General features: G+C 43.3%; 1 protein-coding gene across 1 annotated transcript in view; it reads left to right on the top strand.

Moving 5' to 3' along the window:
* TTC6 (tetratricopeptide repeat domain 6) overlaps positions 1-16,412 on the top strand; it is a 196,944-nt gene that overhangs the window by 155,983 nt on the left and 24,549 nt on the right. Inside the window, exons 25-27 of the mRNA XM_053269433.1 lie at positions 1,675-1,803; positions 11,868-12,017; positions 13,298-13,438. Of these exons, the coding sequence (XP_053125408.1) occupies positions 1,675-1,803; positions 11,868-12,017; positions 13,298-13,438 (420 nt within the window). The remainder of the gene's footprint in view (positions 1-1,674; positions 1,804-11,867; positions 12,018-13,297; positions 13,439-16,412) is intronic.

Genomic DNA, 16,412 nt, shown 5'->3' with positions numbered 1-16,412 from the left:
CCAGCAAATAGTAGAACCTTGTTCAAACCTTCTATAGCCTAGGAAAAAAACAGCATGGCAAAAATAGACATCTGGCATAAGATTTAATTAATATTTGGTTTCCTGTTCTGCCATAATTTCCTTCACCCAAATAGTTTTGTTTTTCTGCCTTGACTAATGACAGAAAATGCTGTAGTAACTAATTTATAACCTGGAAAGGGGAGTGCCTAGTCTGTCCCAGATACTCCTGGATTTTGAGACAGGGATGGATATGTAGAAAAGTGACAACCGTTTGGTTGTCATTTGGATGAAATCAGGTACACTTCCTCTAGTTTCACACAGTAAATCACAACCTTGTATATTGAAGTCAAAAGAAGAGTCACTACCTCTTGTTGGAAAGTCTGGTCTGTGACAACTGCCAATAGGTAAACTATTCCCCGCCCTCGCCCCGCCCCCAGGTATGTATCCCATCTATTCTTAAAACTCTTGAATGAAGAAGCTTCTGCAGGCTGCAGCTTATCCGTACTATCCAGGTTTTATTAGAGTTAAGGTTTATTTTGTTGTATTGGTTTACATTTCATGTAGTGAGCTGCCTCACTGCTTTCATGGCATGTGCTTATTGCTTCATTTTAAACACCACTGGTGTGGCTTGCAAAGGCATGGAGACACCATGTTTACTAAGGAGTGCATTCTTTCAAATGTGCTTGCCCTACCTCCCTTCCAAAGAGGAACCAGCAAATTAACTGTGAGCCCTCTCATCCACCCCATATTTGAAACTCTTAAATAAAAATGAATGGTTTGGCAGTTCTGCTAAGAATAGAAGCAGTGGAAAAGAATGGGTTAACAGTTACAATGGGAATGCTTTTAGTGTGATGCACAGAAAAGAGAAAGAAAAAGTAAAGTAGCTTTTGAGGCCTTCTCTCTGAGCTCCACAGCAGAAATGTAGAAATTGTTTGGTTGAGCATGTTAATAAAACAGTTGTGGTTAATAAGAAAGATCTTCCAGAGTCATAACTTTAGGGAAGTCACACTACTGGAACATGAAGTGGTGTAGATTCCTTAGCCTCTTTAGTATTAACTGATTTCTTTACACCCTTAGTATAATGTGTTGGAGGCTGTTATTTGTTTACAAGGTATTGAGATGGCTGTGGAGTGGTGGTGGTGCTTAAATTTCGGATGGCATGTGCTGAGCAGGTGGTTGGTTTTGGAGGTTGAGGATATGGAGTGATATCTTCAGGAATAACCTCCAGAGAAAGATGGGAAAGTGAAGCGTGGAGGATGCTAAATTGAGAATTCAAAGATACTCAACATTCGTCGATTAAATGTCTAAAAATGTCTTAAATCTTCTCTGAGCATGTCCATCTCCAAGGATATTTAGTAAGAGGAGTGAGATGAGAGAAGGAATGGATGCAATCTAGTGAACTGACAATCCCTTTGTGGTATATAAAAGCCATATAAAAGGCTGAGTTATCTAACACAGGGTCTGGCCTGTAGAAGTTTTATCCCTTTGTCTTGCTTATTTTAATTTTGTTAAACATATGTGTAGAATCTACAGGTTGTTTTTATTTTTTTGAAAGATGGAAGCAAGATGTCATAGAGAAATTTGACTTTGTCTTCTTGAGCAGCAGCAAAGAGTATGGGGCAACTATTGGGATTGCAAACATTATTTAACCATGTTTTGCACTTTTTATGGCAGGATGCTGTGGCTGCTTTTAAACAGGCCTTGAAGCTTCTACCTACCAAAACAGCGTCTACTTCATTTGAAGCTGCAGAGATGTATTATTTTATAGGTCTTTGCCACATGGAACAAGTCTCTTTATTACAGGTATACTTCTGGTTTTGTGGTTTTAAGCACTGTGAATGAAATATTTAATCATGGAGTTGAAATGATTTATTATTATTTCTTGTTTACACAGTCAGACAGGTGTCATTGACTGGTTTGTTTTATCCAGACATCAAGTCCTTCCCAAGGACCTGGGATGGCTGAATTTTATTGTCAATTGTTATAGATATCGTCGCAGAATATAGGCTGTTCCCAGTAAAGCTGCTTTTTGTAATTAGCTGATGGTGATTTCTGTGGCCCCTATGGTGTTGAGGTGCTCTTCAAGGTATTATTATTATTATTATTATTATTATTATTATTATTATTATTATTAATTCAATTTCTATATCGCCATTCCAAAAGTGGCTCAGGGCAGTTTACACAGAGAGATAATAAATAAATAAGATGGCTCCCTGTCCCCGAAGGGCTCACATTCTTAAAAAAAACACAACACAAGATAGACACCAGCAACAGTCACTGGAGGTACTGTGCTGGGGGTGGATAGGGCCAGTTACTCTCCCCCTGCTAAATAAAGAGAATCACCACGATAAAAGGTGCCTCTTTGCCCAGTTAGCGGGGATTTAAGCACTGAAATGCTTTTAAGACACTCAACATTAAATTCTTATATGTCAAAAATGTATTAAATCTTCTCTAAGCATGTCCATCTCCAAGGATATTTAGTAAGTGAAGTGGAGAGGAGATTATATGAGGACTGTTCCCAAGGGGCAATAAAGCATCAGTCATAACTCTTAGCGGCTCCTAGCTGTGAGATCCTCCAACCCAGCTCAGGACAGTATCTGGTCCCTTGGAAGTTCAGAATCAAGAAAGATAGGGGGAAAAGGTACCTTAACTCCCCAGCTCCCTTGGGTCATTATTAAGGCTGGGTCTACCTCCTAGACTTGAACTGAAGGTGAAAGGAAGAGGAACTATTGGTCATGGTCTCCTGAGTATTGGCTCCTTACTTTTGCACCTGTGGGTCCTTTTCTAGCCATGCAATCAAGTAAGGGGCTTTATAAAGCCAAGCAAGCTCCATTTACAGTAGCAATGAAACAAGCTCCTGTGTAGGGATATGCAGAATGGTTCGTGATCAGAACATTCTGACTGAGAACTGGACCATTTCGAGTATTCTAAGCTTGGAACAGAACACCCTTCAAATGAAGGGCTTGTTCTAAGCTTCCATTCTGAGCGCTATTTTGGAGTCCAAGATGGTGCTTTTCTGGCCTCTGCCCACACATGGCAGCCATTTGTGTGGTCAGTGCCACCACGCAAATGGCTGCGGGGTGTGTGCAAAGGCCAGCAGAACACCATTTTGGACTCCAAAATGGCACTTGGAACATTCCAACTCAGAATGGGGTTTATTCTGTCGGAACAACCGGCTCAACCGCTTGTTCAGACGGAATGATCCAGGCATTTGGATTCCTTTCTGAGCTTGGAATGGAACACAAATGCTATTCTGTGCACATCCCTATTCCTGTGAATGATATGTTGGCCTACCCTTTTGGGTAGGGCCCTATTAAGCTGGAGAGTCTTCTTAGTGGCATAGGAAGGGCATAGGCAGTCCATGTTTGGGCCAACACCCCACAATTGAATGGAACACACACACACACACAGCCCCTGCCTTCTGGACATGTGAAAATCCTTCTTAGGGGACTGCTGGAACATGGCCCTGGCCATCTCTTCTGTCCCTGGAGACATAACTCCAGGGACACAACGTTTGAGAGGTTGGAAGGGTGAAGACAGGAGTGGGGGTAGATTCTGTCAGCTTCCCTGATTTCTCCTAACAAACAACAGTCATCTCGCCCTGGCTGCACATTTCTGACTCGGCCGAGGAGGTTTTTCTTTGCAGCTCTGGACCTTCTGAAGACAAGCATGCTTGCAGGTTGATTGCTCTCCTGTTCCACATGTGCCTTCTACCTGACTGCTTAACTGTTTCCTCCTGTCCCTGAGGACCAGAGATCTTTTGTGAGAGGGGAGATTTCTGGAGCCCTTGGGAGCATAAATTGGAAGAAGGCACACTGGAGGAGAAGCTGATGGTGTAGCTGGCGGACTGCCTGCAAGTGGCCACCAAAGGGGCTGGCGGACTGCCTTTGGAGCTGGGCCTTTGGTGTGGGACTGGGGTCTGTGGGGGGAAGTTATATTAAGGTGGGGTTGGAGGTCTGGGTTGAATTTTGTTAGTGCTCCTTTTATTGGATTGTGCCAGGCCTTTTGTCGTAATGCATTTGGGTTCTCTTAGGCAGGGTGATGCAGGAGGTGCGTCCGGCAGCTCTGGGGCAGCTATTACTGTTGTGGTGGGGAATAGAAGAATTGGCATTGGCAGAGCAGTTGGCCATTACAGGGGAAGCGAAACTAGTAACTTAGTAACTGTTTCCACTTATGGCTGCCCTGTCAGTTCTCTGGCCTCGGGGAGCAGTTCCAACACAGAACCTAGCCTTGCTCCTTTGCAATGCCAGGTCGGTTCAGAATAAAACTGAAATCATCCATGACTTGATCATGGATTAGGGAGCTGACCTGGCATGTATAACTGAGATCTGTATGGGGGAAGCTAATTGGCCCAGTTTGGGCCCAGCTTCTCCCACCAGACTACTCTGTTGTGGAGCCGGCTAGGGCAAGTGGGTGGGTGGGTGGAGTGGCTGTGAACCGTAAGAATACCATCTCACTTACCAGGGTCCCTGTGTGACAGTTGACTTATATTGAGTATGTCATTCTGAGGCTGGCAACTAGGGATAGATTGGGGATTCTGTTGGTATACCATCCGCCCCACTGCCCAATGGACTCCCTAACTGAGCTGCTGGAGCTGGTCTCTGAGTTAGTGTTGGAATCACCCAGACTTTTAGTGCTGGAGGACTTCAATATCCATTGTGAGGCTGACTTTGGTGCAGCTCAGGAGTTCATAATGTCCATGACAACTATGGGCCTCTCCCAACTAGTTTCAGGACCAAATCATGTTGCCGGCCACACACTCGATTTGGTCTTCTGTTTGGATTGGGGGGGGGTGTTCTGTGGGTGGGGGATCCTGTGGTTTCCCCATTGTCATGGATGGACCACTACCTGGTTAAGGTTGATTTCACAGCCACAACCCAGCCCTGCAGGGGTGGAGGACCTTTTAAGATGGTCTACCCGAGATGGCTGCTGGACCCAGTAGGATTTCAAAAAGCCTGGGTGGGTTTTAATGTTGGTCCTGCCAGTGATTTTGTCAATGCCCTGGTGGGAAGCTGGAATAGGGAACCCACCAGGGCAGTAGACACAATTGCTCCTAAGCGTCCCTGCCAACCTGCTTTAAGAGTGGCTCCTTGGTATACAGAGTAGTTGTGAGGTCTGAAGCAGCAAGGAAGGCGACTGGAGCACAAGTGGAGGAGAACCCGGCTTGAAATTGACAGGACGCAGCATAGAACCCATTTGAAGGTTTATGTAGAAGCGGTGCGTGTGGCAAATAAATAAATAAATAAATAAATCTGGTCTGTGTGCATTGTATCTGCAGGTTCATGTTCAGCAGAGCTGTCCCGGGTTGTGAGGAGTTTGATTCGGTCATTTCATATCAGTCCCCAGAGACTTTGTTCTGCTGTGATGCTTTTAATCAAGTCTTTGTGGACAAAATCTTTGATATATGGATCGATTTGGACTCCACTATTTCTGCATTCTATTAAGGTGGTGTCCAGCAATCTCTCTTGCGGTATTAGGCTGGATAGTTTCAATCTGTGATGCCTGATGACGTGGACAAGCTGTTTGAGGCGGTGCGGTCTACCACTTGTTCTCTGGATCCTTGCCTGACTTGGCTACTTCTATCTGGCAGGAGAATTGTTGGAGATGGCCTAGCTAATATCATTAACTCATCGCTGAGGGAGGGTGAGATGCCTCCTTGATTGAAGGAGGAAATGATTAGACCATTTCTTAAAAAGCCTTCCATAGATCCCTCAGTGATGGATAGTTATAGGCTGATCTCCAATCTCCCATTTTTGGGCAAGGTGATTGAGAGAGTGGTGGCTAACCAGCTCCAGGCACTTTTGGAGGAAACTGATTATCTAGACCCATTTCAAACTGGCTTTAGAGCGGGCTATGAGGTTAAGTCCACCTTGGTCGGCCTGATGGATGACCTTTACTAGGGAATCGACAGAGGGAATGTGACTCTGTTGGTTCTTTTGGATCCCTCAGTGGCACTTTATACCATTGACCATGGTATCCTTCTGGATCACCTGAGTGAACTGGGGATAAGAGGCACTGCTTTGCAGTGGTTCTGCTCCTATCTCTCAGGCAGATTCCAGATGGTGAAGCTTGGTGACAGTTCCTCTTCAAAACAGGAGCTATTATATGGAGTCCCCCAGGGCTCCATTCTGTCACCAATGCTTTTTAACATTTACATGAAACAGCTGGATAAGGTCATCAGGAGATTTGGTGCAGGGTGTTTTCAGTACGCTGATGACAACCAAATCCATTTCTTCTTCTTCTTCTTCTTCTTCTTCTTCTTCTTCTTCTTCTTCTTCTTCTTCTTCTTCTTCTTCTTCTTCTTCTTCTTCTCCTCCTCCTCCTCCTCCTCCTCCTCCTCCTCCTCCTCCTCCTCAGGAAATGGCATTCACTCTCTAAATGCCTGCCTATGGGTCGTAATGGGCTGGATGAAGGAAAATAAATTGAAGCTGAATCCAAGCAAGATGGAGGTGCTCATTGTGGGGAATCGGAATTTGAGGGATGAGTTAGATCTTCCTGTGCTGGATGGGGTTACACTCCCCTAGAAGGAACAGGTACACAGCTTGGGAGTGTTCTTGGATCCAGGCTTCACCCTGGTATCTCAGGTGGAGGCTATGGCCAGGAGCGCTTTCTATCAACTTCGGCTGATTTGACAGCTGTGTCCATTCCTTGAAGAGAATGATCTCAAAACAGTGGTGCATCATTGGGTAACCTGCAGGCTTGACTATTGCAATGCGCTCTACATGGGGCTGCCTTTGTATGTAGTTCAGAAACTTCAGTTAGTTCAAAACGCGGCAGCCAGACTGGTCTCGGGGGTAACCCGGAGAGACCATATTATTTTATTTATTTATTTATTTATTTATTTGACATATTTTTATACAACCCAAAACTTATGTCTCTGGGCAGTTTGCAACAAAAAAACAACAGAAAAGTTAAAACATTAGTTAAAACAAATAATGACAAAAGAGAAATTAAACCTTAAAACAATATTTTAAAACAATGTTAAAACTATTAAAACATTTGATAGTTTAATTAATTAAACTATTATTTAATTAATAAAAGCCTGGGTATTTAATTAAAAGCCTGGGTGAACAGATGTGTCTGTTGTCAGAGATGGGGAGGCTCTTATTTCAGCAGGAAGCGTGCTCAAAAGCTTCGAGGCAGCAGCGGAGAAGGCCTGTCCCTGGGTAGCCACCAGACAAGCCGGTGGCAACTGCAGACGGACCTCTCCTGATGATTTCAGTGGGCGGTGGAACTCATGATGAAGACATTCTCTTAAATACCTAGGGCCCAAGCCATTTAGAGCTTTATACGTTATAACCAGCACCTTGCATTTTGCCCGGAAACATATTGGCGGCCAGTGTAGCTCTTTCAATACAGTAGTAATATGGTCTCTCTGAGATGACTCAGAGACCAACCTAGCTGCCGCATTCTGAACCAGCTGTAGTTTCCGGACTACATACAAAGGCAGCCCCACATAGAGCGCATTGCAGTAAACCAGTCTGGAGGTTAACACCATATGTACCACTGTTCTGAGGTTGTTTATCTCAAGAAATGGATGCAGCTGGCATATCAGCTGAAGCTGAAAGAAGGTACCTGTCCACTGCCTCATACTGGGACACCGGGGACAGGCTTGGATCCAGAAGCACCCCCAGACAGCGTACCTGTTCCTTCCGGGGAAATGTGACCCCATCCAGAACAGGTAGACCAAACTCATCTCCCGAGTTTTGACCCCACACAATGAGTACCTCCATCTTATCTGGATTCAGTCTCAGTTTGAGACTGAATCCAGCCCATCACCGCTTCCAGGCAGGCATTTAGGGAGGTCATGCCTTCTCCCGATTAGGTTGACATGGAGAAATAGATTTGGGTGTCATCAGCATACTAATAGCACCCTGCTCCAAATCTCCTAATGATCTCTCCCAGTGTTTTCATGTAGATGTTAAACAACATCAGAGACAATACGGAGCCCTGAGGGACACCGTGCAAAAGTTCAGATTTTAAGGAACAGCAGTCTCCAAGGGACACCATCTGGAACCTGCCTGAAAGATAGGAGTAGAACCACTGCAAAGCAGTGCCTCCCAGTCCCAACCCCCTCAGATGCTCCAGAAGGATACTATGGTTGATAGTATCGAAAGCTGCCGAGAGGTCCAAAAGGACCAACAGAGTCACGCTTCCTCTGTTAATTTCCAATTGGAGACCATCCATCAGGCTGACCAAGGCAGTCTCCACCCCATATCCAGCCCAAAATCCAGTCTGAAATGAGTCTAGATAATCGGTTTCCTACAAGATTGTCTGAAGCTGGGAAGCCACCACCCTCTCAATTGTCTTGCCCAGCCACAGAAGATTGGAGACAGCCCTGTAGTTACTCCACTATGAGGGATCCAGGGCAGGCGTCTTCAGAAGTGCCTCCTTAAGACAGGAAATCATCCTGCCCTCCCTCAGAGAAGCATTTATGATCTCTACCAGGCCTTCTACAACAACCTCCCTGCCTGATAGTATAAGCCATGTCGGGCAAGGGTCAAGAGAACAGGTGGTAGGCTGCATCGCTCCAAGCAGCTCGTCCACATCCTCAAGAGTCACAAACTGGAACTGATCCAACCTAACCACACAATAGGAGTCTCTGGACACCTCCACATCAGACACTGAAGTAATTGTGGAGATGGAATCTAAGTCAGCCTGAATACAAGAGATTTTCCCCACAAAGAAGAGAGCCCTAAAAACTTACATACTTGGCCTGGCCTTCCAAAGTTTTTAAATTGCTTTTAAAAAGCAGTTTAATTGGGTTCAAATGCTTTTGAATTGCTTTAAAATTATTTTTAACATTGTGTTTTAAATGGTGTGTGTTTTTGTGTCTTTTAAAACTTCTTGTACACCACCCAGAGCCTTTGGATGGGATGGTTTATAAATGTAATAAATAAAAACAAAGAAACTGAGGAAATGCTGACCTGAACGATTCCAATTTCAGCCTTTCTCTGAAGCGCCGGGATCCCCAGACTGACCAGTCTCTCCTGAGGCCCAACCCCTTTCCAGCAGCGTCTCTTTGCTCCAGCAATGCTGGGGGTGGTATACGGAGATAGAGAACATGATCCCTCCACTCCCCCAAAGTAGGATCCTCCCCACTGTGCACGGTGGTGGTGGGGACGGTTGGGGGGGGTGTAGAAGCAGGGCAGCCTGTCTCAGGCTGCTCCCTTAGGGAGGCTGTTGCTGTCACTGCTAGCACTACCACTGCCATGCATGGCGAGAAGAAAAGGGGCAATGCCCATCATGGCAAATGCAGCAGCCCCGACGGCAGTTGCACACGAGTTCTTGGAACCCGTATGTTCAATTACAGCTCTGCCCCTGTGACTTCTCTTTCTCCGTGGGATTCAATAAGCTCAGGAACATAGGAAGCTGCCTTCAGCTGCCTTCAGACCATTGGTCCATCAAGCTTAGTATTATCTACGTTGACTGGCAGCAACTTCTCCAAGGTTTCAAACAGGAGTCTTTCCTAGCTCTAACTGAAGATGCCAGGGATTGAACCTCTGACTTTCTTCATGCAAGCAGATGTTCTACCAGTGAGATGCACGCCCATACCCAAAGTTGGATTGCGATTGTGTTACTTTTAGCGTCCTGATGCCTGTGATTCTTGCTGAAGTCTTTAAAGCTTGTTAAAAACCACTCCTTGTTCCCACAGATAGGGGAGGGGGAGAGGGGCATGCATGATGCCTTCCTGTGTTTTCATTTGCTCAGCATTCAGTTTTGTCATGGCGGTTTAAATTCAGAGTATACCAACAAGATTACAAATAGGTTTCTTCATCTTCAGGATAGGTTGTAAACTTTCCAGAGGCATAAACATCAAGTGGTTGCTAATGCTATAACAGATAATACATATAACATAATACAATCTGATTGCTTGTGTGTTATTTGTAAAAGCTGATGTCAAGGTTATCAATGCAATGCTTTATAAGGTAGCACAGAAAAGCAAAGAACTTGGTAGAGTGAATTTCTACAGAGAGAAATTCAACAATCTCATTTGATTGTTGAAAGCTTATTTTTATGGCACAAATGTCTATGGCCGCTTTTGCATGTAACGTGGAACCGTGGAATCCAGTGGGCCCATGGTCCCACTCTCCACTCCCATCCCACTCTCCTGTCTGCATTCGGACAAAATGGAGAGTGGGTCCGAAGAGGATAATGAAGAGGGTAATGTAGATCCTGGAAAAGACTAAAGTAGTGATAATAATTAAAAAGCAAAGTTCCCAAAATGGTGTGGGGAGAGAGTATTCTTAGAAGTATTAGCTCTTAAAAATAAGAATAATAAAGATTTAGACAAGTGCTCCTGTGCGCAAGTGTTACAGAAGATCAGTGTCAGTTTCTACAAGATACCAATGCAGTAGTAGCAGAAATAAAATAACCTTTTAAAAAGTAAAAAATGGCACTGGCATAGGAAGGAATTAAAACCCAGTTCAAATCCATGACATTTTCACCACCATGTTCTATACAGCACTTGGAATTACAGTTGCCATGCAAACTTGCAGAAGGAAAGGAATTGTATTTCCCCAGCAGCAAGATATTGTGGTTTGAAAGCTGGAAGAATAGCATAGCCCACATAAAATACTGCCTTCAGCAAATATAAATTGATCTCTTGTCACAAATTAGTACCAATTGTACATTTTTTAAAATAAACACCATCTGGCAAAGCATTACTAATGCTCAGGATCACAGTGTTACCATTTTGGTCTTGTTCTGCTCTTGATTTCCTCCACAGAAAGATTGTTATAAATTATCAGTTTTATTTAACACTTTGTAAATAAGAATAAGCCAGTATGGTGTAGTGGTTAGAGTGCTGGACTAGGACCGGGGAGACCTGAGTTCAAATCCACATTCAGCCATGATACTTGCTGGATAACTCTGGGCCAGTTACTTCTCTCTCAGCCTAACCTACTTCACAGGGTTGTTGTGAGGAGAAACTTAAGTATTGGAGTACATCGCTCTGGGCTCCTTGGAGGAAGAACGGGATATAAAATGTGAAATGTAAGTGCTATTGCTATAATAATAATAACAACAACAACAACAACAACCAAAATAATCCCAGTGGTAATTGGCGCCCTAGGTGCAATTCCAAAACAACTTGAAGAGCACCTCAACACCATAGAGGCCACAGAAATCACCATCAGCCAATTACAAAAAGCAACATTATTGGGAACAGCCTATATTCTGTGACAATATCTATAATAATAACAGCAATAACATTAATAATAAAATTCAGCCATCTCAGGTCCTTGGGAAGGACTCGATGTCTGGATAAAACAAACCAGTCAATAACACCTGTCTGACTGTGTAAACAACAACAACAACAACAACAAAACCTTTCTGCTTACCTCCATTAGCACTGTAATTTCTTGGGGCGAGGGGGGGATGTTGGGATGGGTTTTAAAAGGAAAAACTGTTTATTATACAGTGTCTGTGTTCCCTCAATATGATATGTTTAAACTATAATTTAAAATAAGTAATAAACGTTTGAAAAAAACTATAGAAGATGACTCATGATGACCCAGGATGAACCCTAACCCTAACAGTATTATGCTTCCGTAATGCTGCACTGCAGGACTGCTGTGGACTCATAAAACATCCCCGAAGTTGGTCAGAAAGGTGGTTGCACTAGCAGTGCTTCTGCAGTTTCCCCCATGTTTAATAAAAACTACAGAAATGCTGCTGGCACAACCAGCATTGGGGTTACATTTTGAGGCTGCAACTGCTCTGGGGTTTAGAGTTATGGAAGCATAATGCTGCACATCATGTTGGCGAATAATTTTTGGTTGGCATTAATTTAATTTTAATTTTAAATGTTGATATCCTAGCTATTTTAAAAGGCAATATTCAGTAAAATTTATCTATTTTCTTAGGCCAGTGATGCTTTCTCCGCTGCTGTCAAGCTTTATCCACGTTATGCTGATGCATTGTATCAGCGTGGGCTGTGCAGAATGCAACTTCAGCAAGCTAAAGCGATATTAGATTTCAACAAAGTGCTTGCTGTTGCACCAACACATTTCCAGGTAAAACTGGTGATATAGATTTTTAAAGATATCGAAATAGAATTTAAATAATCTTGATGTTCTAAATGAAGTCATACAAGTAAAAGTCTGAAAATTCGCAAACAAGTTCATTCCAGTTAGCCTATTTTAAACTGAGTTTTCCTCATCTAAAGACACCCTTTTCTAGAGGCACAAATACATCTGTTTGTTATGAATATACAACTATTTTCATTTTCTACTAAACAGTACAACCTACTAGGAGGCGAGTCTACCTACACACACAACCATGAAAGTAGAGGATAGTTCAGAAATTCATCTTTCCACTTGGCTCTCTTTTCCTCCAGTGCTGCATATACCCTTGTCTTCAGGACATTTCTGCCCCCCCCCAACATTCTGGCTGGCATCCAGACTAGCTAGATGCTATTAACCATAGAGGGGAAAATATACAGGCACAAGACAGGTACCTGTATGGTTTCCTCTCTGTGGCTAACAGCAGATTGCCGTGTGCGTGGTTTGTGTGTGTGTGTGATTCTGATTTGCATGAGGACATTGGGGAAATGCCCTCATTTCCTCTTCTTCCATCATGTTATGGTCCCAATCCAAATTGGGGGCTCCCCAACCCTGATAGTGTTGTGGTGGGGAGAGGTTGCATTCAGACATCTCAAATACAGTGGCTGGCCTCCAGAGCAGCCTTCCGATAGTAGGGAAGGAAGATGTGCCGACGTAAGTGAGAGCATTCCTAGCTGTGCTGGGGACACACAGCAGTGGGTATGCAAGAGGAAAGAGTATGTGCGTAACCTTGTTCGTTACACTAGCTCAATGTTAGTCTGGATACCATCTACTGAGTGAGTGGACTATTTGGATCTCTCTAAGAAGAGAGTTCCATGACTGTGGGCCACTGCTGCGAAGACATTGGCTGACATCCTAACTAACGAAGCACACACATAAGGAAGGACTGTGAGGTTACGATAGGACATTAAGCACTACTTCTTCAGTTGCTCTATGTGCATTCTGTTGCACAAGCGAGCAAAACTTCCCAGCTCTGCCTGTGCTCTGGAGATCTGTAAGACCAGAAACATGTCACTGACCCTCAGTGAAGTGTTTCTTCTCTTAAAGATAACTTCCGGAGTGCGGGTAGGGCTGAGAAGTAATCTGAATTAAATTATTACAGACAGGTTTTGAAAATATTGAGCTTTTTACCCTTCTTAATGAATGTGTATGGCAATATGATGCACACACACAAGCCCCTGGAGATTTCCTACATAGCTTTGTTATGATATATGTTTGTCTTTTTTGCAAAGGCATATTTAAGCCGCGCTGCTTACTATGGAAGTAAAGGAAGATATTCTAAGGCAATCGTGAATTGCACTGAAGCCATCAAAATTCATTCTAAGAGCGTCAGGGCCTATCTCTACAGAGGAACACTGAAATTTTACAACAGGGTAAGCGTGTCGACTTCTATCATCCTTTTAGAATAAAACATTGGAATGCAGTTGCCATTTGCAGTTTAGGTTAAATGTTTGGCACTCATTGCTGCTTACTGGGATTCAGATTCACTGCTTGACAGACCAGCGTAAAAACCAGCCATAATTGAACCTGACTTTAGGATGGAACGTAGCTTCATATTAATTACCACAGGTAGTAAATAGCATGCATGCATACTGTAAAGGTGAAAACAAGAATTAAAACCACACTTCTGGAAAATATTAAGCACAAATTAAATAACTATAACTTCAGCAGTAGTTTGTCTTATAGAAAGTGCCATTTAGATAAAGTAGGTAAAAGAAGGACACTGAAGAGGAGCCCGATGTCTGAAGATTTATGAATACTCAATACATATATTACTTACTTTCCACCAGTCTGGTCTCTGAAGGGCTCAGAATGAGTGCTGTTTGAAAAATATTTAAAATAAGTTCATTTTTATTGAAGTCTGTCAAATCTCCTACTCATGTCCATCTACTAGATCTCTGTTGACATACAAAAGGTTTTGCATTGCTTCCTCAAGTAATGCAGCAGACAAGCTTTAGTGGACTTCTGTTACACCCCACTCCCCCAACTAATTAGAAACCTGAAGGTCTCGAAAGCATAGCAGATGAAGACACTATGGATTAGATCCTTTCTGAGCTCTTAAATAGCAAGGAGCCAAGCTAGGCTTCCTCAGTCATCCTTCTAGCTCTCCCTGGAAGATGTTGAAGTGCTGATATACACAGGCAGATAATTACTTACTTACTTACTTGATTTCTTGATATGTGCTGTGGCATTGCCTGCAACTAAAAAAATTATATCCAAGAATGGAGGAACCATAGGTATGCAACAGGACTTTGATCTTAGTTGGTGGAGAATAATTTCAGCACCCCAAGTCTTTCTGTTCTTGGGAGTCTTTCCCAATTGAGGAGCATCCATGGGGTACTTCAAGTTTGGCAGAGAGACTGAATCTTTGATTTCAAAGGGAGACTCTAGCTTCATGTCCATCTCCCCTGCATTTGTGGGTGTGTCAAGTTCTGTGACCACTGATGGTACTTTCTTGGCTTCTTCCTCAGGGCCTGCTTGAGGTCACATCATCTGGAAGGAAAAATGGGGAGGGGGCAATCCTCAGACACATTTGGAGTACACAACATTGAGTACACCATGTTCAGTGTACTCTTATACTGGATTCACTGCAGCAAATTCTTTTAGTCTAGTGATCAAAATTGGTAATATAAATAGCAGCCCACTTGTCTCTATGGTTGCCATTTTGGGTCAGTTTGGATGATATTTTGCCTGCTGACCTGACTCTATGCTTCGTGTGCACATGTCCTTCCCACCTCATGGCACACCAGGGCATCTTTTCCTAATCACGGGGGCCATTTGGACTGCTCCTGCTAGAAATAATAATTTAAACTAGTATTTCTAATGAATTTAGAGGAATGACTCTCCCCCTCATATTACTAGGAAAAGGTGTACTGGGAGAGAGGGGAAGGATGCACACAATCAGCATATGCACATCCTTATTGCATGTAGTAGACAGGGAGGATGAATTATTGTCTAAATTGGCAGTTTTATAATTGCAAATTTGTTTGGGATAAGGAGCTGACCATAAAAATTGAGCAATATACTTAATTCAAACTGTGTGCCTTGGTGCTGAAAGGAATAGACGAAGAGGAGACACTACCTTTTGTTGAAATACTGATGAAATCATTACTGGAGTACCATATTCAGTTAAGGAATATAGATTATAAAAGTGTTGCTGCGCAAAATGAGACAAAATGAAACATTTAATAGAAATAGTTCTGAAATATCCAGCCTAGTGTGAGAGACTGCTGGAGTTTTGGTCTCTCTCAGCTTATGGAGAAGAAGGCAAGCAAGCAAGTAGACAAATTAATAAATCAACAAGAAAACAAGAGGGGAAGGACAAGGTAAGTTTGTTATGGCTAGTTTTTTCTAGGGTTTGATTTCTGGTTGGCTAGGGGTTTGTTTTTGACAGAGCAATTTCAGTTTCAGTTGTGCTTAGAGAGACAGCAGGTGAATCACACACCATGTGGGAGAGGCAATATCCCTGAGGTGGCTCATTTTGGAAGTAGTTCTTGAGAAAACTAGACTTGAGCCAGGGGTGCTTTGCTACCCGGAGCTTTTCAAACAGAACTTTGCTAACCCATATCGAAGAAGCTTTACCTGGAGTTTAGCAGGGAAGTGAGTGTGTGTTTTGGGGTGGGGCACACAAGTGGCCCCCCTTCATCACAAAGGACACACCCAGAATGAGGGCAAGATGAGTACTACTTCACTTTAGTAATTTTCTTGGAGGACACAGCTTGAAACCGTTAATTAGCTGGCAACTGCAGCTAAGACCCAGCTTTCAAGTAAACTACCTATATATTCTAAATAGCCAATAAAACCAGTTATGAAGGTATAATTCCAGCAAGGGATGGGGTGCTTCCCAGTGTATTGCATAGAGTGTTACATGTATGACCACCTGAGGGGCAGAAGCCGTGGGTCTGCATTCAGTGCAAAGAGCTCCTGGCTCTCAGGGAACAATTTCGTTCCCTTTAAGCCAAGGTGGCTCACCTGGAGAAACTCAGGGAGGCAGAGAGGTATGTGGATGAGACCCTCAGGGATGTGACAGAGGTTGACAGCTCCTTTGCTGTCATGGAGAATGAAGGTTTCAGGGAAGGAGGACATCATGCTCCCTTAGAAGGGACTGCTTCCTTGGATCATTGCTGTCCTTCAAGAGAGCCCTAAAATGTACTTATTTGGCCTGGCCTTCCAGAGTTTTAAATGATTAATTGTTTTAAACTGTTTTAAATCGTTGCCCTGATTTTCAGGGCTTTTAGCTGTTTTATTGGTTTTATAATAATAATAATAGTTGATTTTAATTGTTAATTTGTTTTTAATTGTTTTTATCATGTTGTGAACCGCCCTAAGCTGTATCGGAAGGGCGGT

This window comes from Hemicordylus capensis, chromosome 1 (genome assembly GCF_027244095.1).
Source record: "Hemicordylus capensis ecotype Gifberg chromosome 1, rHemCap1.1.pri, whole genome shotgun sequence".
Lineage (NCBI taxonomy): Eukaryota > Metazoa > Chordata > Lepidosauria > Squamata > Cordylidae > Hemicordylus > Hemicordylus capensis.
This window is presented reverse-complemented; position numbering and strand designations above follow the sequence as displayed.